The sequence below is a fragment of the Malaclemys terrapin genome, chromosome 13 (genome assembly GCF_027887155.1).
Source record: "Malaclemys terrapin pileata isolate rMalTer1 chromosome 13, rMalTer1.hap1, whole genome shotgun sequence".
Lineage (NCBI taxonomy): Eukaryota > Metazoa > Chordata > Testudines > Emydidae > Malaclemys > Malaclemys terrapin.
This window is the reverse complement of record NC_071517.1, coordinates 29,435,313-29,461,491: the sequence shown is the minus strand read 5'-3', so window position 1 is coordinate 29,461,491 and position 26,179 is coordinate 29,435,313. Positions and strand designations below refer to the sequence as shown.

Sequence of the window (26,179 nt, the reverse complement as noted above, 5' to 3'; positions counted from 1 at the left end):
ATTTGAATTTGAGGCTGATAGATTCATTGAAGTTAGGCCATGTCTACATGGCAAAGATTTTTCTGGTGTACGTTTTTCTGCTCTAACTGTATCAGTATAACTATCATGAAAGAATGCATCCACTCCTCTTTGTTTGTGCCACTTTTAGCTGCTTCCCTTCTGAATTGTTGCTCTGCACTTTGGTCAAAATAACCATGGAGCATCCTGAGCAGATACCCCGGGACACAATGTTCCACCACTGGGCTCTCTGCATTGTGGGATCTTTTTCATGATGCATTGTGGGATGCTTACCACAACCAACTGGTAAACTAACTGGTTTGTTAGTTTGGGGTCAAACTAACAAACTCCTAGGATTCCTCGTCTGGCATCCCATAATTCATCCTTTTTTTTTTGTCCCTTGCCAGTGACATTTTCAAACTGCAGTAAGGCAGCATGAGGAAGTTACTGTTGAGGCCATGGTCCTGACCGTCCCTAATATGAACAGGCTGTGCTGTGTGTACTGGCAGTCATGCAGCTGGACAGCTTCGGATGGGTGGGAGACAGCCATGGCAATATGGCTAGCAGAGAAGGATGAAATAGAGCAGTTACTTTTTCATGACAGTTTCCTGAGGGGAGCACTGCTTCAGGTCTCTGCCAACTAGCACTGGCCAGCGGGATGGGATAGCACTGCAGAACAGGAAGGAACAGACATGGTGGCAGAATCTCAGGATGAAATTCAGCATAGACTAATGTAAAGTGCTACAATGGGGGATGAAAAAACAAATGCACAAATACTGAATGGGGAATAACTGGCTTGGCAACAGCACTGCTGAGAAGGATCTGGGAATTGTGGATCTCATCCCCAACATGAGTCAACAGTGCAACGCTGTTGCAAAAAAAGGAAAGGCAATTTTAGGTTGCATTAGCAAAGGCATAGCGTGCAAGTCACAGGACCCGATAGTACCGCTCTACTTGGTGCTGGTTAGTGGAGTACGCTGTCCAATTTTGGTTACCAATGAATAGAAAGGATGTATAGAAATTAAAAAGGATCCAGAGGCATGCAACAATGATCAAATGCAAGTCATATGAGCAAAGGCTGAAGGAACTGGGTATGTTTAGTTTGGAAAAGAGGAGATGAAGGGGGAACATGACAGCGGTCTTCAGATACTTGAAAGGCTGCCATAAAAAAAATGGAGAAAAGTTGTTCTCTCTTGCCACAGAGGGCAGGACAAGAGCAACGGGTTCAAACTACAGCATAGCATATTTAGATTAAATTTCAGGAAAAACTTCCTAGCTGTAGGAACAGTAAGACAATAGAACAGACTGGCTAGGGATGTCATGGAAGCTCCTTCTGGAGGTTTTCAAAAGGAGGCTGGATAGCCATCTGTTCTGGATGCTGTAGACACAACAAATCCTGCATCTTGGCAGAGGATTAGACTAGATGACCCTTGCAGTCCCTTCTAACCCTATAAATTCTAACACAAGCACTCCAGGTGAGTACATGCAGTGCTGACACAAGCAGCCAAGTATACATATGCCCAAGCAATGTATAGACCAGGGATTGGCAACCTTTGGCACGCGGGTCGCCAGGGTAAGCACCCTGGCGGGCCGGGCTGGATTGTTTACCTGCCACGTCCAAAGGTTCGGCTGATCGTGGCTCCCACTGGCCATGGTTTGCCGCTCCGGGCCAATGGGGGCTGCAGGAAGTGGCGTGGGCCGAGGGATGTGCTGGCTTCCGCTTCCCGCTGCCTCCATTGGCTTGGAGCGGTGAACTGCAGCTAGTGGGAACTGCCGGGGCTGAGCCGCTGGTGCTCCCCAGCGGGGTGTGTACGGGGAGAGCCCTTCCCTAGCGCCCCTCTGTGCCCAGCAGGGGGGACTTTCTCCGGGGGGGCTGGAACCAGCCCCTGGGGCAGCCCCGGGCTCTGCCACACCAGCCCCTGAGCCGAAGCCTGCAGGTGAGGGGAGAGACCTGGGGGAAAGGGCTGGGGCCGGGCCCCTCCTCGCCCCAGCTCTGCTCCCGGGCCGGGGTCTGCGAGTCCCAGAGCTGCTGCTCTCCCCCGGCTCTGTCCCCCTGAGCACCTGCAGGAGCTGAGCCAGCTCCAGGAGAGTGAATGCCCTGGGACCGGGCTAGGGACCAAATCTCCCAGCCTGAGGGAAAGGGAGAGGGGGCAGGAGGGAGACAGGGGGAGAGATTGGCAGGGGCAGCAGGAGCAGTAGGTAGGGAGGGAGGTTCCCCCAGCCCTGCCCAGCCCCATTCCCTGCAGCATCCCGGGACAGATTGACTTTCCTGGGACACTGTGAGGGGCAAGGAGAGGAAAAGCCAGTTCCTGCCTCTGCCTAGTCCCTGAGCTGCTGGGGGAATATGCTGCCCTGTGTACAGTGTCAGGGGATCCCCCAAAGTGGTTCCTTTGGTCCTGCTCTTTTCCAGCGCTTGGTTCACACACTCTGTTGCTGGGGAGTTAAAATGTATCAGTGGGTTTAGCCGTGGTGGGAAGGGCTGGGTCTGCCCTGCATTTCTCTGTAGAATTTTTAGATGCATCTAAATGATTGAGGAGCTGAAGTCCCACTTTTCAAAACAGACTTTCAATGAGAGCCAAACTTGTAATGTGCCTCTGGCCGTGTCTACCCACAGTAGCTGCACGGCTTTGTCTTTCCCCCTAGAGTGACATAATCCCCCTGGCATTGACACAGTGACACCCCCTCCTATCCAATTCAGCATGCTGCTGCAAGCTCATTCTCCTGGCCCCTCGCTTCAACCTCTCTTTCCATCCCCCTGCTGGCCACCCCTTCTAGAATCATAGAATACCAGGTTTGGAAGAGACCTCAGGAGGTCATCTAGTCCAATCCCCTGCTCAAAGCAGGACCAACACCACTATATCATCCCAGCAAGGCTTTGTTAAACCTTAAAAACCCCTAAGGATGGAGATTCCACCACCTTCCTAGGTAACCCATTCCAGTGCTTCACCACCCTCCTCTCTGTCACATCTAGTCACTTGTCTTCCCTGTGGAGGTCGTTCATGGGCTATCCCCACTCTCCCTGTCGTCTTTCATTTGCTACTGGGATGCTGACCTATATTGTCTCCTTGTGCTCCCCCATCTCTGTGTTCCCATCTGTTGTGTCTTGTATAATTATATTTTAAGCTGTCTGGGGCAGGGACTTTTTTTGTTCTGTTTGTACGGCACCAAGCACAAGGTCCTGGCCATGACTAGCAATTCTAAGTGCTATGGCATTACAGATACTGTATTTATTACTATTATTATAATTTATTTATTATTGACCATAAAAAAGTGTTTAAAGACAGCTTATTCACCCCCTACAAGCATGAATAGTTCAACTGGTACAGAACCTCTGTGTAGATCAGGCCACTTTTGAAAACAGTATTTTGGTTTCTAAAACACTTCACTGTTTTTGAAATTTTTATCCCTCCAGACCGATTCTTTTTCCTGGCATTGCATTGTCTGGAACTTCCATCTGAAGGGAAAGAACCTGCGGGAAATTCAGGCGTGAAATGTGCCACATACCAGTGTCAGAGAGCAGATCCAGATGACACTGCCATAAATGTGCTGGTGTTTCCCTGGATCCTGTTTACACTGGTGCTTCTAGGGTTGCCAGCACTGGGGTACTGTTAGCATCAGGGATTTCCAAGAAATATCTAGTGCAGAGGAAGGTAAATGGGGCTGAGTTTAAAACCCTGGGTTTAAAATTCTTTATAACAAATACTTAGTGTGGATGTAACACACCTGAATTCAGCTGTTCTCTTTCTTCTAAGCAGGATTTCCCCATTTGGAAAGCTGACATGATGTTCATGATGGAAAGAGAGGAAAAGCTGTGGGTGCCTGACCTCCAGGTCTCTGTGGGAAGGGAGATCCTGAGAGGGGCCGGCACAGGTGAGGAACTGGCTAAACTGATTTGAAAATCATCAGTGGATTAAGGAAGAAGCTGGGATTCCCACAAAGGCCCTGTGAGCTCCTCCCATTCAGATAGGTGTCATATCCTCACAGTAGGCATCACTTATCGCTTCCCACCCTCCATGACTGACCCCTGGCAGTAGCTCCCTCCCTCTGCGTGTTCAGGTGGGATGTGGAGAACAAATTGGTCCCCTCCCCTCTTTCCTCTGGGGAAGGGCTTAGGGGATTCAGCTCCTGATGTTTCAATCTCTCCAGCATTTATTTGTGCTTGTTCCTCCATTTCCCATTCCCCATCTGAGGTTCCCTTCCCCCCGCCACAAGGAGTGACTCCTGTCTGGATTCTGTCTCTGTCCCAGCAGGTGACGGGATGCTGAGGGAGAGTGAGGAGGAGAATCCCCAGCAGGAAGGTGCTGAGCCAGTGGAACTGCCCGGGATGTTGTCAGGAAGAGTTGAAGGGGATGTTTCCGAGATTCCTGAGCAGGCAGAAGCCTGTGAGAGTCAGTGCAGGGTATCTAGCCATGACAGAAACCAGCTAGGGAAGGAAGGGAGTAAAACCACTCAAAGGGGAAGAGGAGTCAGGAAACTCAAAGAAATCATTCAGCAGAGAAACCGGAGAGAGGGGAGATCCATGACATGTGGAGAATGTGGGAAGAGCTTCCACTGGAGATCAGCCCTCATTGTGCACCAGAGAATCCACACAGGCGAGAGACCCTATAAATGTGAGAAGTGTGAGAAAAGCTTCAGCCAGAGCTTGACCCTTTTTGAGCACCAGAGAATCCACATTGGAGAGAAGCCTTATAAATGCCCCAACTGTGGGAAAAACTTTAGCGCCAGGAGGTACCTTATTCAGCATCAGAGACTCCTCCTGGGAGAGAAACCCTACGGGTGCTCCGAGTGTGGGAAGAGCTTCAGCCAGAGCTCAACTCGTATCAGGCACCAGCGAATCCACACGGGAGAGAGACCCTACAAATGCCCTGACTGTGGGAAAAGCTTCAGTCAGAGCTCCAACCTCATCACGCATCAGAGATCCCACACGGGAGAGAGGCCATACACATGCCCTCACTGCGGGAAAAGCTTCGGCCGGAGCTCAATCCTTATTCGACACCAGAGAACCCACATAGACTAGAAATTCACAATTTTCTTTTACTGGAGTCTGAAGCAGTGCAAATAAACTGGGAAATGCATTGTCTGGGGAGGGGTAAGGGAACTGACATGCTGAGAGGCAGAGGGGGAGGTACTGATTACTGAGATTGTAGGGGATAGAAAGGGGTGTGAGGATCTGCGGCCCAGATCCTCAAAGGTACTTAAGCATTGCTCTGCTCAGTCTTGCAACACCTAATTCCTCAGCACCCTGCTGCCCAGTGGAATTCGCTTCCCTCCCTGTACAATGCATGAGGAGAGTTAGGTGTCCAGGAAAGAGATTCCTGAAGCCAGCAAACTGTGCGGGGAGCCATTGAAGCTAGCCAGGAGTGAAATGCCAAGCTGAGGGGTGGGGAGATGAGAGGGGCTTAGCTGCCTAAGCAGCTGACCTGGTGTGCAGGGCTGACAGGCCACATAGGATGTGTTTATACTGCTGCTGGGAGTGTGCCTCAGCCCGGATAGACAGATTTGTACTAGCGGGGCTTGAGCTGCCACACAATCAGTGTGAACATTGCAGTCGGGCTGAAGCCGAGGGTGTTGGTTGGGCTTAAGCGCCTGAGATGCAGCCCAAGCTGCAATGTCCACATTGCTATTTTTAATATGCTAGATCGAGGCTTGCTAGTGTGAATCTATGTGAGGCTTGTTTTCAGCTGCAGTGTAGACATACCCAATAGGGCCCTGTGCAGACCCCATCTGAGAGGCTGGGCCCAGTGTAGCTGCCCAGAGCCCTTACTTGCAGGGACCCAGCTGTCCCTGTCTCACTGTCCTATCTCTCTTGTGAGTCTTTCTATCATTTAAACAACAAGAACGTGACTCTGACCCCATACTCCTGGCCATTGGGGGGGTGTATGGCTGGGGCATGAGCGTAAATAGGGCAGGTGGAGGGGAATGAAGAGCTGCAGTGACCTTGGGATGACTTGGGGGTATCCCTGAAATAAAAGGTTCCTGGTGCTGATGGGCACCTGGCCCCCAGGGCTGCCCAAAGCCCCAGCTGGCAGCAGGGAGCAGGTTTCTCTGGGCTGTGTCTCTGGTCCATTCGCTCTGGAGGTTTCTCTCTGCTCAGGAAGGAGAGAAGGACTTTGGCTGGATGCCCCCTGTGCTGTGTTTCTGTCCTGGGGGGAGCACAGATTCATTAGCTGCTGTCATTAGAGTGCTCTGATTATTGCCAAGGGTGGGGAATCACAACCCAGATCCACAGAGGGACTCAGGCATGGCAGAGCTCAGCATTTGGGTGCCAAGGAAATCACAGGAACAGCACCGTGATCCACAGAGCCTGAGGTTGGTGCCTGGGCCCCCTCTTCAATGAATGGGCTGAGATAGGTGCCCCTGAACGTGAGCCAAAAACCCAGCGCACTAGATAGTGCCAACAGGACGTGGCCAGCTGAGAGGTATGTCCTAAACTCCACCCCTTTCACTGAAAGTTAGATGCCTAAGTCCAGGCTGCAGGGAGGCGCCCAGCTCTGCTTGTGAGCCATGTCCAGGAGCCTCTGCCTAGAGTCAGGTGGTGCCAGTTATTGCAAGAATGAGTTAGGCACCTGTCTTGCTCCATGCAAATGGCTGGACGAGATGGTGGTGACACCACTTGTGTGGGAGATCCAGGTTCAGTTCCCCCCTCTGCCATGTTGGGGAAAAGAGAATTTGAATGGGAGTTTCTTAAGTCTTAGCTGAGTGCCCTGGCCTACGGGATATTCTGATGTGGGGCTTCTAACCACTGGGCTAAAAGTTATAAGAGAGGTAGTCCCACAGCCAGATTTTGGATGGGACCTGATCTGGTAGGTGTGGTCAGCACCCACCCACTGGATCATAGGCAGCTGAACACCTGCCTTTCTCCATGGATCACTCTGGGGCTGGGGCAGGGCACATAGGGGTCTGGATGCCCACAGTGAGGTAGCCGTATGCTTGCCCAGAGGCATGTAGATGCTGAGGGAACTGTCACTCTGCATACTTAGGGGTGGAGTGAGTTTTGGCTCCTACAGGGTTCTATGGGAGGTCTGTGGGTCACAGAGGAGCATAAAACTGGGAATTAGCACCTAGGTCTGGGGTTAGTGGCCTAATTACCCATGTGGCTCAGGGCGCTCCCTCCATTTGGGATCCTCAGCTGCAAATCCTCTGCTGGCATCAGGCACCAGAGCCAGGTCAGACGCTCAGATAGCCGAGGCTGGAGCAACCTAAACTGTCTCTCTCTCTGCTGTCTCCGGGTCACACCTGGTCCATCTCTCACGCTCGCCCTATGTTTCCCTGTGCCCCCAGCTGTCTTCTGTGCGGGAGCTGTACTGCCCCGACTCCCTCCACCTCTGGACCTCCTGCCGCAGGGCCTGTCAGTCACCTAACAGATGTTAGGGGTGCTCAGAGCACCCCTACAGGATCAGGCCTGGCTGGGGAGCAAGGATTCCCCAGCCTCATTTGAGAATCTGACTTCTGGGGTGCTGGCTTGAGCGGGGGCACTGAGTGGCTCCGTAGCTGTGGGGCAGCATCAGCCTCTAGGTGGATTTGTGAATGTCAACCAGTGGAAACATAGGTGCTGGGGGGACATAGGAGCCTACGGGGTTAGGCGGCAGCTTTGACGATGTCAGTGATGCCCAGTGGCAGAATTAGGTGCCTGATGAGGCAGAGAGGCACCTGAACACCTTTGTGGAGCTGGGCCCATGTTCCTCTTGTTATCTGTAAACCCTCCATGACGGACCCCACCGAGTGCCCCCGACCTAGTGCGCTGCTTCCTGAACAGCGGTCGGCGGGGGCTGGAGGAAGGAGACATGGGGGGTTTGTGCAAGGACATGTCCGGTGCTAGATCAGAGTGCATTTGTGGGGATGTTCTCCACACCCACAGAAGAGACAGCACAGGGAAACCCAGTTAATCTGAGAGGAGCAATGCTGGCAGCTGAAGGGAGTCAAGGAACAGCTGGGCTGGACAGTGAAAACACTGGAGCTTGATTTGATTGACTGATTTATTAAGCGTAGGCTCCATCTTATGCAGCTTTTATACAGATTTAATTAAATTGGTTTCTGACCAGCAACAAACTAAATTTATGCTATTTTAAAGCACTCTTAAACTGGTTTAAATGTGTCCATACAAAGGGGTTGTGCTGCCTTTACTAAATCACTTTAGAAACCAGTTTAGTTAGGGCTTGTCTACATGGGGAAATTTACCAGCATAGTTAAACGGATAGAATTATACTGCTGTAAGGACATAAGAATGGCCACAGTGGGTCAGACCAATGGTCCCACTTGGCCAGTATCCTGTCTTCTGACAGTGGCTGGTGCCAGATGCTTCAAAGGGAATGAACAGAACACGAAAATTATCTAGTGATCTGTTCTCTCTCATCCAGTCCCACCATCTGACATTTGGCAGTTTAGGGACACTCGCAGCATAGGTTGCATCCCTGACCATCTTGGCTAATAGCCATTGATGGACCTAGTCTCCAGGAACTTATCCAATTTTTTTTTTTAACACAGTTATACTTTTGGCTTTCACAAAATTCCTGGGCAAAAAGTTCCACAGGTTGACTGTGCATTGTATGAAGAAATACTTCCTTTTGTTTGTTTTAAACCTGCTGCCTATTAATTTCATTTGGTGACCTCTAGTTTGTGTGTTATGATGAGTAAATAACACCCTCCTTATTCACTTTCTCCATACCATTCATGCTTTTATAGCTCTCTATCATAGCCCCACTTAGTCATCTCTTTCCTAAGATAAACAGTCCCAGTCTTTTTAATCTCTCATCATATAGACGTTATTACATACCCCTAATCATTTTTGTTGCCCTTTTCTGTACTTTTTCCAATTCAAATATATATTTAAGATGAGGCAACCAGAACTGCACACAGTATTCAAGGTGTGGGTGTCTCCTAGATTTCTATAGTAGCATTATGACATTTTCTGTCTTACTATCTATCCCTTTCCTAATGGTTCCTAACTTTCAATTAGCTTTGTTGACTGCCGCTGCACACTGAGTGGATGTTTTCAGAGAACTATCCAGAATGACTCCAAGATCTCTTTCATGAGTGATAACAACTAATATAGACCCCCATCATTTTATATGTACAGTTGGGATTATATTTTCAAGGGTCTCTCTGTCCAACCCATGTGCTCTTTAACATCTGTCACCTTTCCCCCAGTCCTTAGTTTAAGGGTGTTATACCAGCAGAGCTATATCAGTATATTTATGCAGCTACTCTTGTAAAAATTTCTTCATGTAGACAACCTTTAAACTAGTACAACTGTTGTGTGAAAAATGTTATACTCCCACGAGGAGGTGGGGGCCTCGCTGGGAGGTGGGTGGAGGAGGGGAGTGACTTAGCGGATGGTGGGGCCTTACGGGAAGGGGCAGCGATGGGAAGATGCAGACCGAGGGCTGGTCTTGGGAGGGGGGAAAGGTGGAGTGGGGGTAGGAAGAGGAGCATATTGGGGGAGGCAGCATGGGGGGAAGAGCGGGAGTGGGGCTTTGGGATGGAGCACAGGCATGGCCACGGCCCAGGCATCCACTCAAATGCCTCCAAATGAAAGTGCACAGCATCCTGTTTGGGAAGGCTTAGCCTCCCCGGCCTATTATACCTGCAGCCCATGGTCTGTCTGCTGGGCTCCCTTCCCCTCAGTTGCTCAGTCTTGGTGCTGGACTCCCAGCCGCTCTGGGGCCTCAGGTGCTTGTCCCTCGTGCTCAGGCACAGTCATGCCCTGGGGGGCAGAAGAGGTTGGAGTGTTTTGGGGAGGTCGAAGCGGGAAGGCATTCAGCATAAGGTTGGCACCCATTGACTCTGTTATTTGGGGATGAATGGGGCTATTGCTATCAATCTTGGGGCCATTGTAGCCATGCCAGTCACCAGTGATGCTCCAATAGGATCTCCACAGCTAGGAGGGTAAATTCTGTAGGAAACCTCAAAGAGAGACACCCCCCCTCAAAAAAACAAAACAAAACCGATGACACCCCAAACCTTCAGGAGAGGCAAGAATTTTGTCCCTCCCCGACTGCCATTCCCCTGGCTCTGCCCATCCCCCTCCACAGCAGTGTCCAGTGAGGGGTACTAGAGGCTCAAAGATTCATCGCCCTACTCATTCCTGTACACCCCAAGATCTTCCCTGGAGGACTGGAGGTGCGGATGCTGCAGGAACCTGGGCGAGCAGCTTCCAGCAGATGAGGGTCTTAATGTTGTGGTACCCAGTAACACCAGAGGGCTCAGGTTATTGCTAAGGGAAGGACGATGGCTCTCTTCCTCTGCCTGCACAGCATAGATTCCAGATGTGCTAGCCAGCCCCTGAGCAGCGTCTCGGCTGGGGACAGGAGAATTTTAGGGATACTGACACTCACTCGCCACTTCTTAGGCTGGCTGGGCCAGGACCCTGCTGTGATAAGCACCCCCGCCCCCCTCATGGACTCTCCATGCAGTTGTGCTCAGAGGGGAACGTCTCAGGGATTATCTGCTGTCTGTTCTTTCCAACATCTTTCCCTTTCCATCCAGTATTCAGTGGGAAACAACTAGAATCATTGCATAGATTCCAAGGCCAGTCGTGACCATTAAACCATCTAGCCTGACCTTCTGCGTGACACAGGCCAATTCCTGTTTGAGCTAGAGCTTATCTGAAAAAAATCAATCTTGGTAAATCATTCTGATGCCTATCTTCACTATTGACTTCCAAATATGTGGTTCCATATCCTCTGGAATTTCATTTTGGAATAAAACCAGAAACAAAATTTCCAAACATCCTGTTCTGACATTTTCACAGTGAAACATTTTGAAACGTGCTGATTGAACTGAAACAATTCGGTGTGTGTGTGTGTAATTTTTCATTCCAATTTTGTACCAAGCCAAATTTCAAAATCAGGAAGAGAGCTTCCCTCCCCCACACAGGTCACCTACGCAGCAGGTTACCTTGTTCTTTGCCTGGCTGAGGGGCTTCTTTAGAAGTATTTTATTGACTCCTATGTATAGGACATTCTGTCAGCCTCATGTATTTATCTGGTCCACATCATGATCTTCAGTACGTTTCTCCTCACAACACACTTGGGAGGAGGGGAGTGCTAGCATCCAGATTGGGATCTGAGGTGCAGAAAGGCTAAGGGATTTGCCCAAAAGCAGGCTGTAGCAGCACAAGGGATTGAACCAAGGTCTCCCAAGTGCTAAGCTAAATCCTGGACCGTTGGACCACCCTTCCTCTTCTCTTATAGCACTCCAGTCTGGTGGTCACAAGAACATAGACCACCAGGGCAAGTCCATATCGCTTCCTGTCCAGCTGCTGATTGAAGAAGAAAAAAAAAATCACAGTGATTGTTCCTATGTGGGTGTAACACAAGCTAATCCAGCCCTGCTGTTTGACCCCCCTTAGTGGCTACACTGCATCTAGAGAGCCTGCTGCTTCTTTTGGGTTGTTATGAGTGGGGTAAAACCTCAGTGAAGCTGGTGAGTGTAGCCACCCTTCAACTGGGATAAATGTCAGAAACAATGAAGCTCCTTTATGGAATGAAATAGCTGAAACAATAGCAGTCTCCACCCAAAACAAAAGTACATGTCCCCATCCAGAAACTGAGCTTTGTGGAGAAGTTTTGCTGGCTATTGTTTTGTGAAGATTTGTGTGTCTGGAAGAGAAGCAGCAGAAAGACCACAGAAGTTGAGGGCTTGGCTACACTTGCAAGTTAGAGCGCATTAAAGCAGCCCCAGGCACCCTAACTCCTTATGTGTCCACACTGGCAAGGCATGTAGCGCTCCTGGACTCTGCAGCTGGAGCGTTCCTGGTAATCCACCTCCACGAGAAGCATAAAGCCCGGGCATCAGTGTGAACGAGGTATTGCATTACTGCATTGTGATTGGCATCCGGAAACATCCCATAATCCCGTGAAGTCAAGTGGCCACTCTTCTCATTGTTTTGAAATTGGCTACAGGAATGCGGATATGCCCTTTCAAAGCTCAATTTCTGATAGCCAGCTGCTTATCTGCTCTGGGACAAAGCAAGCTATTAGTGTGGAATGCTGCTGTTCTGAGTGTGTGTGTATATGTGTGTGGGGGGGGGTCTGCTGCTGTCTGAACTTACAAGACAGCATGCTGACATGCTCTCAGCCCCCCAAAACACACTGTCTCTCTCCCCATATACACACAACACGCTCTCTGTCACACTCCACCCTCCCCATTTGAAAAGCACATTGCAGCCACTTGCACACTGGGATAGTTACCATAATGCACTGCTCTTTGTGGCATTGCAAGACCTGCTAATGGGGCCACGCCAGTGCGCTTGCAGCTGACAGTGTAAACACATAGCAGCGTTTTCCCTGCTGTGGTCTCCGAAGGCTGGTTTAACTCCCAGCGCTCCACATCTGCAAGTGTAGCCATGCGCTGAGAGAGAGGGCAGCAAGAAAGCCAGGGAGGCAGCTAAAAAGAGCACTTGCAAGCATGGCCCTGAGAAAAGCCAAGGGAGAGCTTTTGGGCAGAGTGCTAGCTGAAAGAGCCTTTGAGCTGTGATCAAAGAAACTGTCTCCTGTTGTTTGATTCCTTCTGTGTTCATGAAAACAGGGCTTTGTACATTCTTTGCAAATAAGCAGGACTGCACCAAAGAAACACCTGACTCTATCATTAATTTCTCCTCCTAGTAGAAGCAACTCACAGGACCCCAAAAACTGGCTACCAACTTGGGCCAAAAAGGGGTAACTGAGTTAATGATGCTTTAGCTCAGGCTCTATAGGCTCCTGGGGTGAGGTCCCACGTTGGAAACCTACAGCTGACCCCTGCCAGTAGCATCATTATATGGGTATCTAGGATCAGCGAGGAGAGTCCATGAGGCTGCTTACCATAGCTAGAGCTACCTAATGCAGGATAATGGAGTTTATCAAGACATTTATCTCCTCTGGCCTGCATTACCTGGGTTCACCTAAAGCTAGCTACATGTGTTCGTCCACAGCTCCCACAGAAGTAAATGAGGCCAGGGCCCCAGCTGGTGTGAATCAGCCCTATCTCCACTACAATCAATCCCCAGCTGGATGTAAATTGGTGTTGCTCCATTGGACTCAGTGCACCAGCTGAGTATTTGTGCCATAAAATTTACTTATTTAATAGACACTGACTGAAATTCCCCTCATGCAGAGGATCAGCATGAAAGCCAGGCTCTGCTTATTAAATCCGGGTGAATAACTGACTTTTCGGGTCACTGGCAATTCCGAAAGAAATCAGGAAAAAAAATCAGGTCAACCTGAAAACAATTTTTTGTAAAGTTTAAGTGAATTGAAAAGTCAGAAAAAATTGTTTTGGATTGAACAAGGTTTCTGATTTCAATACTTTTCACATTTAAAAAAATTAAAGGAAATTACGAAACAAAATGTTGTTCCAAACCAAAAATCAAAATCATTTCCAAAAATGTCAAAAAAATGTTTTGGTTTCTTTTCTATTTTTTTTTGTTTCTCCAAAAATTTTCATCCAGCTCTACCATTTACGTCCTGCTCACAGCCTACATTTGCTCGCACACGCACATACACACACACTTCTCTGTGTGTTCCAAGCATGATTAAACAGAAGTAATTAAGATTTATTAATTGTACTACAGTAGCAATGAACAGGCCCAGTTCTGATTGGGGCCCCAATGCATCAAGCGCTACATAAACACATAGAAAGACCTGGTCTCTGTGCCAAAGAGTTTACAATCTAAACAAGACAAAACAGAGAAAGAGACAGACTACAGATAAGGAGATGACTGGAAGTTTTCCCCACCTATATATTACCAAATACATATATGAAGTACAGCTAGACTGACAGAGGGATATGCATGGTGATTACGACTGGCCAAAACACATGCTGTCTAAACTTTTTATTGATGGAAATTTGAATTTTGACTAACGCATTTTTCATGAAAAGGAAAATATCTGATTTCTGAGGAAAATATCAATTTTTCATCTAAAAGACAAAACAAAACAAAAAGCAAAACCCTGAGCTCCCTCAAAATGAAATGTTTTGATTTGGAAAATCTGCCAAGGTTGCTTCATGTGAATTGTAGTTCAGTTGCTTCATATCCCCATTCTCCTCTATGGGCCGGGTTCCCCAGCTAGGTTTCATCTCCCATGATGCATTGTGGCCATGGGACTTCCATGATTCACCATCTTCCCTCAGCAAGGCATCATGGGAGATGTAGGCCAATTAAGGAGCCTGGCCCATAAAGGAGAATGGGGGCAAGAAACACACAAACTACATCTCCCATGAGGCACCATGGTGTCATTTCAGAATTGAAATATTTCCATTTTGCATTTAAAAGTTGAAATTTCCTGTGAAAAATTTCAACAAAAGCATTTCCCCCCCTCATTTTCATTATAATTTTCCATGGGAAATCCCAGTTTCTGACCAACTTTAATGTGATTAGATAGATAGATAGATAGATAGATAGATAAGAGCAGGAGTAGTCAATAAGTGGACCATGGGCCAAATAATAAGTAAATAACATTTTGGGATCTGTTCAAAAGTTCCACCACCAGACACGTTTGAACAGATCCCAAAATGTTATTTACTTATTATCATTATTGTTAGGATTTTTAAAATTAATTTCCCCTGAGTCTGGACCTTGACTATACCTTGACCAAGAAATTTGGACTTTGAGAAAAAATAACTGACTACCCCGGGTTAGAGGGTATTAAATCCCCCTTAATCCCTCAAAATAGAGCACAAATGGGACTGAAGTGGGGCTTTGCCCTTGGTCTGGACTCTGCATATGGGTGAAAGAACAGGAAACATCCCTTGAAACACATTTGTGAATGCTATTTCCTGTTTTGTGACCAGCTGCATGGAGCGGGAGCTACAGGATTTTTGTCCATCACTATGGAGAGCTCCAAAATACAGGAATTGCCCAGAATGTATGTGTGTGTGTCGGGGGGGGGGGGGGGGGGGGGGGGGGGGGGAGGAATACACCAGATGGCCCAGCTAGCTTGTTATACCCCCTCCTGCCACCCCAGAGAACCAGAGGCCGTCATCACTTTGGGTAGTTTGGGGCTTTAAGAAAAATAAAATTTCCCTTTGGCTCCCAATTCCTCGCAATCCCAGACAAACAATCCATTCATGTAGTGCCCAGCAGCTTCATCACAACCCCTGCTTCCTAAGGCAGCCACTCCCTCCCCAACTCAAATACACACCAATCCCCTTATACTCCTAAGCAATGTGGGCTGAGATTTTCAAAGGAACCTAAGGGACTTAGGCCCCCAAATCCCAGGGAAATTCAATGGCAGTTCGCTAACCCCAGGCTACCTATCTATAATGCTGAGAGAGCTCCCATCGCTGTAGCATCTGGGCACCTCACAACCTTCAGTGCATTTGTCCTTGCATACCTCTGTCAGGCAGGGCAGAACTATAACCCCATTTTACAGATGGGGGACTGAAACCCACACACACGAAGGGCCAGGTTTACAAAGGTACCTAGGTGCCTAAAGCTGCAGATAGGCACCTGGAGGGATTTTTCGAAAGCACCAGAGGAGGTTAAGCTCTAGAGCTAGCCAAAAACATTCTGAAGGAATGGTTCTCTGTTGGAAGGGGCATTCTGTCAAAATAAGAGAAATGGATTAGTTCTGATGAAATTTCATTGGGGAAAAATAAAATGAGATCGAAACATGCCTAGAAGGCTGAAAGGTTCCATTTCTACCTTTTGGGGAGGGACCATTTTGATTTCCTTTGTTTTTTGTTTAGTGTATATATATATAGTGTGTGTGTGTGCGTGTGTGTATATATATATATATATATATACACATATACACACACCTCTACCCCGATATAATGCGACCTAATATAACACGAATTCGGATATAACGCGGTAAAGCAATGCTCCGGAGGGCCGGGGCTGCGCGCTCCAGCAGATCAAAGCAAGTTTGATATAACGCGGTTTCACCTATAATGCAGTAAGATTTTTTGGCTCCCGAGGACAGCGTTATATCAGGGTAGAGGTGTATAAACATATAAAGTCACAACCAGAACATGATGGAATTTTGTTGCATGGGAAATTTCTACTTTTTTTGGTTCCCGTTTGGAACTGAATTTTTAGGCATCTTTAAGCACCCAAATACCTTTAAAATCTGGCCCTAAAGCCCATTTAAATCAATAGGAGTCAGGAGCCTAAATACCTTTGACGATCTGGGCGTGATTGTGGCAGAGCAAGAAACTGACCCCGGGCTAGTCCTCCGGGCTGCGCTCTACCTATGCCTCTGGGTGGGGCCAGGTCCCCCATCACAGGTGTGTCTTCTGGTGCCTCTGGAGCAGCGGGTCACTGACACAGCACTTGCCCAGGTAGGGCCCGTCCCTGGCACAGGCTCCCGGGGGCTGGCGGCAGGGTTTCCCACCCCTATGGGTGCGCTGGTGCGTCAGGAGGGTGGAGTTCTGGCTGAAGCCCCTCCCGCAGGCAGCGCAGCGGTAGGGTGCCTCCCCAGTGTGGGTGCGCAGGTGCACAAAGAGGGTGGAGCTCTGGGAGAAGCGTTTCCCACAGCGGGCGCAGGGGTAGGGTCTCTCGCCTGTGTGGACGCGCTGGTGCCGGGTCAGGTTGGAGCTGGCGCTGAAGCTCTTCCCGCAGTCGGCGCAGGCATAGGGCCTCTCTCCTGTGTGCACGCGCCGGTGCAGGGTCAGGTAGGCGTTGCGGCCAAAGCCCTTCCCACACTCGGGGCAGATGAAGGACTTTCCCTCCTCCTCTGGGGCAGGAAGTAGCTCCCCAGCGTGGGTGCGCTGGTGCCGGGCGAAGTTGGACCGCTCGTGGAAACCCTTCCCGCAGTGGGGGCAGGTGTGGGGCTTCTCCTGGCGGTGGGTGCGGCGGTGCCGGGCCAGCGTGGAGCCCTCCCGGAAGCTCTTCCCACACTCGGGGCACCGGTGGGGCTTCTCCCCTGTGTGGGAGCGCAGGTGCTGCATGAGGTGGGAGCTCTGTCCGAAGCGCTTCCCACAGGCGTCGCAGGCGTAGGGGCGCTCCCCCGTGTGGATGCGCCGGTGGGTGGCCAGGGCCGAGCGGACAGGGAAGCCTTTCCCGCACTCGGGACACTGGTGGGGACGCTCGCCGTGGGACCGGCGGTGCTTAGTGAGGTCTGAGCCGCGCCGGAAGCCTTTCCCGCACTCGCTGCATATGTTAGGCCGCTCCCTGGCCTGGCCTGGACTCTCCATGGCTTCACCACAGGGAGGGGATGGGCCCCGGGCGGGGTGCGGCCCCGTGCCTCGCTCACACTCCGACTCCGAGGGCGAGTTTCTCTGCTGCCTTCCTGAACCGCCCTCAGTCACACAGGCTGCTCCCTGATCAGGGCTTTGCAGCTGCTCAGGGGTGTCCTGCTGCGGCCTCTCCTCCTCCTCCCTCACCATCCCCTCGGCAGCTGCAATCGAGAGAATCCAGACACGAGTCAGTGCCTCTGCGGGCAGCAAGGGAGCATCAGGAATGGGGATGCTAAAGGGAGTGTCACAAAGGAATTGAGAGGGTCAAAAATCAGAAGCTGATTCCCCAAACCCTCCGTCCTCCCAGAGGATAGAGAGGAGGGACAGGCCTATCCCCACAGCCTATCTGAGCACACAGGGGAAGGGAGCTCCAGCATGTCTCAGGCAGGGTGGGCGGGAAGCGCTGAGTTGCGTCCGCCATGAGGATATGACACCTGCTGGGGACAATCCTGACCTGGCTGAGACGAGGCAGAACTGGGGGAGATCCCGAAGGCTTGGATGGTTTCCAAGTTAGTTTAACTAAATCCTCACCTCTGTGGCTGCATCTTGGGACCTCCCTGTCCTCAGAGCCCTGTGGATCTGGGACCCATGGCTCCTCCCCTCCTTCCAGCTGGGAGATCACGAGGGATTTGGGAACGGGAAACCCTGCTCAGGGTAGAAAATGGGAGAGGTTGAGGCTGGTATTCATGTGCTTCTCATGCAGACAGTTCTCTGCTTTCATATCAGCCCCTTTCTTTGCTGGGCAAGGGGGCACTTGAGACAAAGCAACTGGAAAATATTCATGGAGACCCACTCTGTAGGGTCACACATCCAGTGGCAGACATATGGGGTCCTCTGCAGTCCATTTAAGGCTCCCCCATGCATGCAAGCATGCGCGCGCACACACACACACACACACACACACACACACACACACACACACACACTTTTACTTCCCTGGGGCGTAAAAATCCACCTGCCCATTTCACAGTGTAATAGGACAGTAGACAGACTTTTTAAGGTGTACAATGGAAACCTGGTCAGCCCAGTTCCAGGCTGCTTGGTCAAAAGACCAAGTCACTGAACTGGAAGAGCAGCCAGGAATGAATAAGGAAGCAACTGCTGACCTTAGCTTTTCCACCTGAGGCTGGAATGGTACAAGTAGCTCCAGAGAAGCTGGCGCTCTGCTTGCCAGTGATGGGCCAAGATGGCTTCCGGGAGTTCCAGGCAGTCGCCCTCAGATGTCTTTGCCCAAGAGCATGCTGGGAAATGTAGCTCACTCTGGTAGCTATGTCAATAGTGTGCCCTTGTTGCCAAGAAGGCTAATGGCATATTGGGCTGCATTAGTAGGACCATTGCCAGCAGATTGAGAGAAGTGATTATTCCCCTCTATTCAGCACTGGTGAGGCCACATCTGGAGTACTGCGTCTAGTTTTGGGCGCCCACTACAGAAAGGATGTGGACAAATTGGAAAGAGTCCAGCAGAGGGCAACGAAAATGATTAGGGGCCTGGGGCACATGACTTACAAGAAGAGGCTGATGGAACTGGGCTTATTTAGTCTGCAGAAGAGAAGAGTGAGCGGGGATTTGATAGCAGACTTCAACTATCTGAAGGGGGGTTCCAAAGAGGATGGAGCTAGACTGTTCTAAGTGATGGCAGATGATAGAACAAGAAACAATGGTCTCAAGTTGCAGCGGGGGAGGTCTAGCTTGGATATTAGGAGAAACTATTTCACTAGGAGGGTGGTGACGCATTGGAATGGGTTACCTAAGGAGGCGGTGGAATCTCCATTCTTAGAGGTTTTTAAGGCCTCCCTTCACAAAGAGCTGGCTGGGTTGCTTTAGTTGGGGTTGATCCTGCTTTGAGCAGGGGTTGGACTAGATGACCTCCTGAGTTCTCTTCCAACCCTAATCTTCTATGATTCTATGTCAATGTCCTAGAGTGGGCCAAAGCATGCTGGGAAATCAGGGGAAGGACATGAATCCTGCCCTTACCGCAAAGACCTGGAACAGAGCTGGTGAGGAAATTTTTGACACAATGATTTTTTTTTATCAGAAAATGCCAATTTATGGACACCAATTTCTCAGGTCCAAGATAGAGCTTAGGGTCAGAGAGCCCCATCCATTCCAATGGGTAGGGAACGTGACTGGGATCTAGATTCAAGTCCCTGGCCAGAATCTAGCAGAGCAGCAAGTTCAGTCTATACCTCCTGCACCCCAGAGAGAGCCCAGATTTCTCTCACTCTTTGTGAACTTCCCCCATTGGCGCTGTTCCACTTTGAATAAACAATTAAATATTCATTGGGCCTACGTAAGAAAAATTGTTTCCACAGCCTGGGGGTTAGGGCACCCCAGAGGGACTGGGCTGAGCCAGGTCTCTGCTCCAAATCAGAGCCTTGCAAACAGGGAGCTCTTCAGGTGCAGGAGGAGTGACTAGGTGAGCTCTTCAGGTGCAGGAGGAGTGACTAGGTGATCCTGGGGGTGACTTTGTTGTGTTAGCTTGTTGTGTGCCTGCTTGATTTATGTTTATAGTGTGGTCTGTTTTGGGGGCTGTGTGCTGAGCCTAGTGGCCTGCTAGGCTAGGCTGAGACCTTACTAAGGAGGGTCTAGCTGGCCATCCTTTGATCCCTTGACAAGGAGCAAGGCTAACTCAGGGAAAAGAGGGGTTTAAAAAACCTGCTCCTAAGTCGCCAGAGGAGCTAGTGAACAGGGGAGTTTTGCAAGGCAACTTAGAGGGGGAGCCTGAGAGCAAGCTACACTTAACAGACATACTCTAAACTTAGGCCAATAACCCCCCACACACACATCCCAAAAAAACCCCAAAGCAAAAACAAAAACCCCAAAGAACGAACAAGCAAACAAACAAACAAACCCAGTAAAAGCAAAAAAGAATGCAGGCAGAAGCCCAGCAGCAGTGTGGGGGCTATCCAGTTTATTACCCTGAAGGAAGCATGTATGATTATCTGCCTTGTGGGTGGGTTACGGTGGCATACTTTTGCACTCGGTGAAAAGAGCTCATGGCCCTCAGAGACTGAGTATGGGCTGTGGAGACCAGAGTGGCTGAACTGGAGGAGCTAAAGGAGACAGAGAGGTACGTAGATGAGACTTTCCAGGACACAGCAGAACGGTCCCACCCCCGGTCTGACAGTCTCTGTGCTGCTGAGGAGGATGGAAGTCTCGGGGAAGGAGAACATCCAACTGGAGCAGAGGGAAAAGATTCCAGATGATGTCACGGTATTCCAGTTATTAGGAAGAGCCAGGTAATAGTTACAGGGGAGTCGATCATTAGAAATATAGGTAGCTGGGCTTGTGATGACCGGGAGAACTGCACGGTGAACTGCCTGCCTGGTGCGAGGGTTGCAGATCTCTCAAGAAATCTAGATAGACATGTGTGCAATGCTGGGGAGGAGCTGGTGGTCCATGTAGGTACCAATGACATAGGGAAGGATAGGAGAGAGGTCCTGGAGGCCAAATTTAGGTTTCTGAGTAAGAGATTGAAGTCCAGGTCCTCTCTCTGAAGCTGAAACACTTCCTGTTCCACATGCAGGACCAGCTAGATAGGCAGAACTGCAGGGTCTCACTGTGCAGATAAAATGAGGTGTAGGGAGGAATGATTTAGGTTTATTAGGAAGTGGGGAACCTTTTAGGGAAGGGGGAGCTGTCATAAATATAAAGAGAAGGGTAACAACCTTCCTGTATACAGTACTATAAAATCCCTCCTGGCCAGAGGCACAAAATCCTTTTACCTGTGAAGGGTTAAGAAGCTCAGGTAACCTAGCTGGCACCTGACCAAAAGGACCAATAGGGGGACAAGATACTTTCAAATGGGGGGGGGGGGGAGGGAAGGAGAAAGAGAGAAAGGCTTTGTTTTGTCTGTTCTTTGTCCTTGCCGGAGACAGATCAAGGAAGCAAGCAATCCAACTCCATTAGAATTAGTAAGTACTAGCGAGGAAATGCGTTAGCTTACTTTTATTTTGACTTGTGATTTTCTCTGTGCTGAGAGGGAGGTGTATTCCTGGTTTTTTTTTTTGTAACTTTAAAGTTTTGCCCAGAGGGAAATCCTCTGTGTTTTGAATCTGACTGCCCTGTGAGATTAGCTTTCATTCTAATTGTACAGAGGTGCTTCTTTTAACCTTTTTCTTTCTAATAAATTTCTGTGTGTGTGGTTTTTTTTTTTTAATCTAATTGGTTTTTTTAGTGGTCTAAAAAAACCAAAGGTTGGTTTGTGCTCATCTTGTTTATTCTCAAGCCTCCCCAGAAAAGGGGGTGAGGGCTTGAGGAAATATTAGGGGAAAGTAGGAACTCCAAGTGGTCCTTTCCCTGAGTTTTGTCTAATCACTTGATGGGGGCAGAGTTACCTAATCCAAGGTACAAGGGAGAATTTGTGCCTTGGGGAGTTTTTAACTTAAGCTGGTAGAAATAAGTTTAGGGGGTCTTTCATGAGGGTCCCCACAACTGTACCCTAGAGTTCAGAGTGGGGAGGGAACCCTGACAGGAGCCTACACAGGAAGGATGGGCTCCACCTAACCCAAAACAGAACCAGATTGCTGGCATGTATAATTAAAAAGATTGTGGAGGCTTTTTTAAACTAAGGGCTGGGGAAAGCTGATGGGTGAGGAGGAACACACAGTCCAGACAGACACAGCCCTTAGGAGAGGATTTATTAAAGAGGATACTCCTCATTCTAGTAAAGAGGAGAGGATATAAAGTACTGTACATGTAGGAAGTGGAAAAAAAAAAAGAAAAAGAAGAGTTCAACCAAAAAGAGTCCATCACAGTTACGTCGCAGCAAGGCAGTCAACTAAATATTGCTTGTGTACAAATGCCAGAAGACGACATACTAAGAGGGGTGAACTTGAGAGCTTGGTATTAAATGAGGATATTGATATAATAGCCACCACAGAAATTTGATTGAATGATGTTAATCAGTGGGACACGGGAACACCAGGGTACAAAATATATAGGAATGACAGAGTAGGTCTCAGTGGTGGGGGAGTGACACTACATGTGAAAGAAAGCATAGAGTCAAATACAGCAAAAATCTTAAAAGAATCAAACTATACCATATAATTTCCATGGATAGAAATTCCATAGTTGAATACTAAGAGTGTAGCAGTAGGGATATACTACCGACCATCTGACCAGGGTGGTAATGGTGACTGTGAAATGATCAGGGAGATTAGAGAGGCCACAAAAACAGATCACCCAATCATAATCAGGGATTTCAACTACCCGGTTTTGACTGGGTATGTCCCCTCAGGATGGGAGGGAGAGAGAAATTTCTAGACACCATGAATGGCTGCTTCTTGAAGGAACTAGTCCTGGAACCCACAAGGGGAGAGGCAATTCTTGATTTAGTTCTAAATGGTGCACATGATCTGGTCCAAGAGGTGAATATAGCTGAACTACTTGGTAATAGTGACCATAATGTAGTTAAATTTAACACCCTTGCACAGGGGTGGATTAGGGTTTTGTGGGGCCCTGGGCCAGAACAAGTGTCCTCCCCATCCCTTTCGAGCTCCTGCCGGGGAGTAGGGTTGGGGCATGGGGGCTTGGAGACTGGAGGATAGTTAATGTAACATCGATTTTTTAAAAAGGCTCCAAAGGCAGCCCTGGCAAATACAGGCTTGTAAGCCTAACTTCAGTACTAGGTAAATTGGTAGAAACTATAATAAAGAACAGATCAGACACACAGATGAATACAATAAACTGGGGAAGAGACAACGTGGCTTTTGTAAAGGCAAATTGTGCCTCACCAATTTATTAGAATTCCTTGAAAGCATCAACAAACATGTGGTGGACAAGGGTGATCCAGTTGATACAGTGTACGTGGACTTTCAGAAAGTCTTTGACAAGGTCCCTCACCAAAGGCTCTTAAGCAAACTAAGCTGTCATGGGATAAGAGGGAAGGTCCTCTCATGGATCAGTAATTGGTTAAAATACAGGAAACAAGGGTAGGAATAAATTATCAGTTTTCAGAATGGAAACAGGTAAATAGCGGGCTCCCCAGGGATCTGTACTGGGACCTGTGGTGTTCAATACATTCATAAATGATCTGGAAAAGTGAATAACCAGCGAGGTGGCAAAGTTTGCAGACAATTCTAAATGACTCAAGATGCTTAAGAGCAAAGTTGACTGTGAAGAGCTACAAAGGGCTCTCACAAAATTGGGTGACTGGGCAACAAAATGGCAGATGAAACTCAATGCAAAGTAATTCATATTGGAAAACATAATCCCAACTACAGATACAAAATAAGAGAGTTTAAATTAGCTGTTACCACTCAAGAAAGATCTTGCAGTCAATGTAGATAGATCTCTGAAATCATCTGCTCAAAGTGCAGCAGCAGGCAAAAAAAGCTAACAGAATGTTAGCAATCATTAGGAAAGGGATACATAATAAAACAGAAAATATCATAATGCCACTATATAAATCCATGGTACACCCATACCTTGAATACTGCATTCAGGTCTGGTCGCCCCATCTCAAAAAAAGTTATATTAGAATTGGAAAAAGTACAGAAAAGGGCAACAAAAATGATTAGGGGTGTGGAACAGCTTCCATACAATGAAAGACTGAAAACACTGGAACTGTTCATCTTCCATCATTTGGAGATTTCAAGTCAGGACCAGATGTCTTTCTAAAAAATACCCTCCAGTTCAACCACAAGATATTGGGAATCTCTGGGTAAAATTCGCTGGCCTGTGTGATGCAGGTTGGACTAGATGGTTATAATGATGTCTTCTTTCTGAAGCAGGCTGTGCCGATGGCCTCCCCTGAACACTGACAGCTAATAAACCCACTCTCTTTTGTGTTGTTTTAAGGCAGGCATCTCCGACCAATGTGTCGGACACAATAAAAAAATAATAAGAGGCTAGAGAGAAATATTATTGCCTTGAATTGAAACAAAGTCTGTGAGGGGGAACTCTATTTTCTTTACAGATCCCACAGATGTGCTTTGTCTCTGTGTGTGTCAGCACCTGTCACACTAGATTTTCAGGTTTCAAAGTAGCAGCCGTGTTAGTCTGTATCCGCAAAAAGAACAGGAGTACTTCTGGCACCTTAGAGACTAACAAATTTATTAGAGCATTAAGCTTTCGTGGACTACAGCCCACTTCTTCGGATGCATCTTAATGCTCTAATAAATTTGTTAGTCTCTAAGGTGCCAGAAGTACTCCTGTTCTTTTTACTAGATTTTCAGGCTATAAACTCCTCAGGTCACAGACTGTCATTTACTATATGTTTGTACAGTGCTTAGCAGAATGGGGCCCTGGCCTCTTGGACCTCTGCGCACTACCGCAAGCTAAATACTCACGCTAATAATGATGATTAAGAAGAGGACAGGGAACCATTGGGGTTTAAACCACTATCAGGAATTTCGGGGAATAAAGTGAGTGTGTTCCTGTTCAAATCACTAGAGATATTAAGAGAAGCATCCCTGCTGGGTCTCAGAATCTTCTGGCCCATGAGAAGAGATGTGGAGGATGTCTCTCTCATATGGGATCTGGGGACTATGAAATGTATCCCTAAGATGTGTGCTCTCTTAAGCACCTGCACTGGCTTCTGTTCAGGGTTCCTTCCCTGCTCCCTTATAAGAACATAAGACTGGAAGAGGCCTCCGTGGTAACAAGCTGTACCCGAGGCGACAGGAATCCTTACCCAGTGAGGCCACAGCCTCATAATTCTCCTGCATGACGTCCCTGTAGAGGGCTCTCTGCCCTGGGACCAGCAGAGCCCACTGCTCCTTGGTGAAATACACAGCCACCTCTTCGAAGGTCACCAGCTCCTGGAATAGCAAGAATCCCACATTCAGAGCTTCCTGCTCCAGCCACAGTCCCACCAGCTAATCACGGGAGACCTGGTTGAGCCCTCTGCTGAATTCTGCCCTGCAGGGATCGGTGTAGTTCCCATGAACCCTAGCTTAGAGTTAGAATCACCTTCCAAAAGGCCCTCACCCCACTTTCCTTGTACCCCACACACTCTTGATGGCTCCATCCCTGCTTTCGTTACTCACAGAAGCATCAATGGAGCGGGGCAGAAAACAGGATTTTTTTTTTTTTTTTTTTTTTTTGGTAAAAATTCAAATACTGAAAAAAATTGGACAAAATCTGAACTAGTTCAATTCCGAAATGCAGGTCAAAAAACCGTCCCCCCACCAACCTACTCCTATGGAAAATGGTATCCAAAACCAGAAATATTTTGATTTGGAAATGCTGCCCTGGTGCCTCATGGGAGTTGTAGTCTGGGGGCCTCAAGCTCAGGGCCGGCCTGCTCCAGGGTTTTTGGCGCCCCAAGCAGCAAAAAAAAAAAAAGAAAAAGAAAAAGAAAAAAAAAAAGCCGCGATCGCGATCTGCGGCACTTAGGCGGCAGGTCCTTCGCTCCGACGGGGAGCGAGGGACCTGCTGCCGAATTGTTGCCGAAGAGCCGGACGTGCCAACCCTCTCCGTTGGCCGCCTAAAGCACCTGCTTGCTGGGCTGGTGCCTGGAGCTGGGCCCACTCAAGCTGCCATCCTCAGTAGGGTTCCCTGATTGCATTATGTGGCTCAGACAGTCCCAGACATAACTGTGCTGGTCTCTACTACCAAAGAGCAGTGGGGCCAAAACAGGGCCTGTAGCAGAAATGAGAAGTTCCTTCAGAAACTCCCAGCAGCCCCTACCCATAAGGGAGTTTAAATATGGCTTCAGGACCTTCAGGGGCTTGGTTCACCTTCCACACCACAGGAGGATTCCTAACCCTCCAGGACAGGTTTGTATCCAAAGAATAAGGGCCTGTTTGACCCCAGCCTTTTGCTGCCTTCTTCTCGTTTCCATGAACTCCAATATGAATGCCCTACCTGAGCCAACTCTGCTCCAGCCATGTCCCTGTCCCTGCCCCATGCCCCGGGAGGGTAGGGCAGTCTGGAATGGACCAGATGTGGTTCTTCAGCCTGTCAGGGTAAGAAGACGGGGCAGGTTTCAGAAGGGGCTTTAGGCCATTTCATACCCTGATTCCCACCAGGCCTTTTCCCTGCAGACAGATGCTCATGACTCGGTGGTGGTGAGAAA

The 26,179-nt window shown here is 48.8% G+C and overlaps 2 protein-coding genes across 3 annotated transcripts in view; one reads left to right on the top strand and one right to left on the bottom strand.

Moving 5' to 3' along the window:
* Positions 1 to 3,299: 3,299 nt before the first annotated feature.
* On the top strand, positions 3,300 to 13,287 carry LOC128848339 (zinc finger protein 34-like). Of its 2 annotated transcripts, none has more exons than XM_054048316.1 (2): positions 3,300 to 3,867; positions 4,248 to 13,287. In XM_054048316.1, exons 1-2 carry the CDS (start codon positions 3,777 to 3,779, stop codon positions 5,012 to 5,014), a joined length of 858 nt encoding a protein of 285 aa, XP_053904291.1. In that variant the 5' UTR covers positions 3,300 to 3,776; the 3' UTR covers positions 5,015 to 13,287. The 2 variants fall into 2 exon arrangements, with proteins under 2 accessions (XP_053904291.1, XP_053904290.1); XM_054048315.1 differs by having other exon boundaries at positions 4,245 to 13,287.
* A 223-nt stretch (positions 13,288 to 13,510) lies between these two features.
* The window catches only part of LOC128848310 (zinc finger protein 239-like), a 62,149-nt gene continuing 49,480 nt past the window's right edge, over positions 13,511 to 26,179 (bottom strand). Inside the window, exon 6 of the mRNA XM_054048249.1 lies at positions 13,511 to 16,976. Within this exon, the coding sequence (XP_053904224.1) occupies positions 16,201 to 16,976 (776 nt within the window). The 3' untranslated portion in view covers positions 13,511 to 16,200. The remainder of the gene's footprint in view (positions 16,977 to 26,179) is intronic.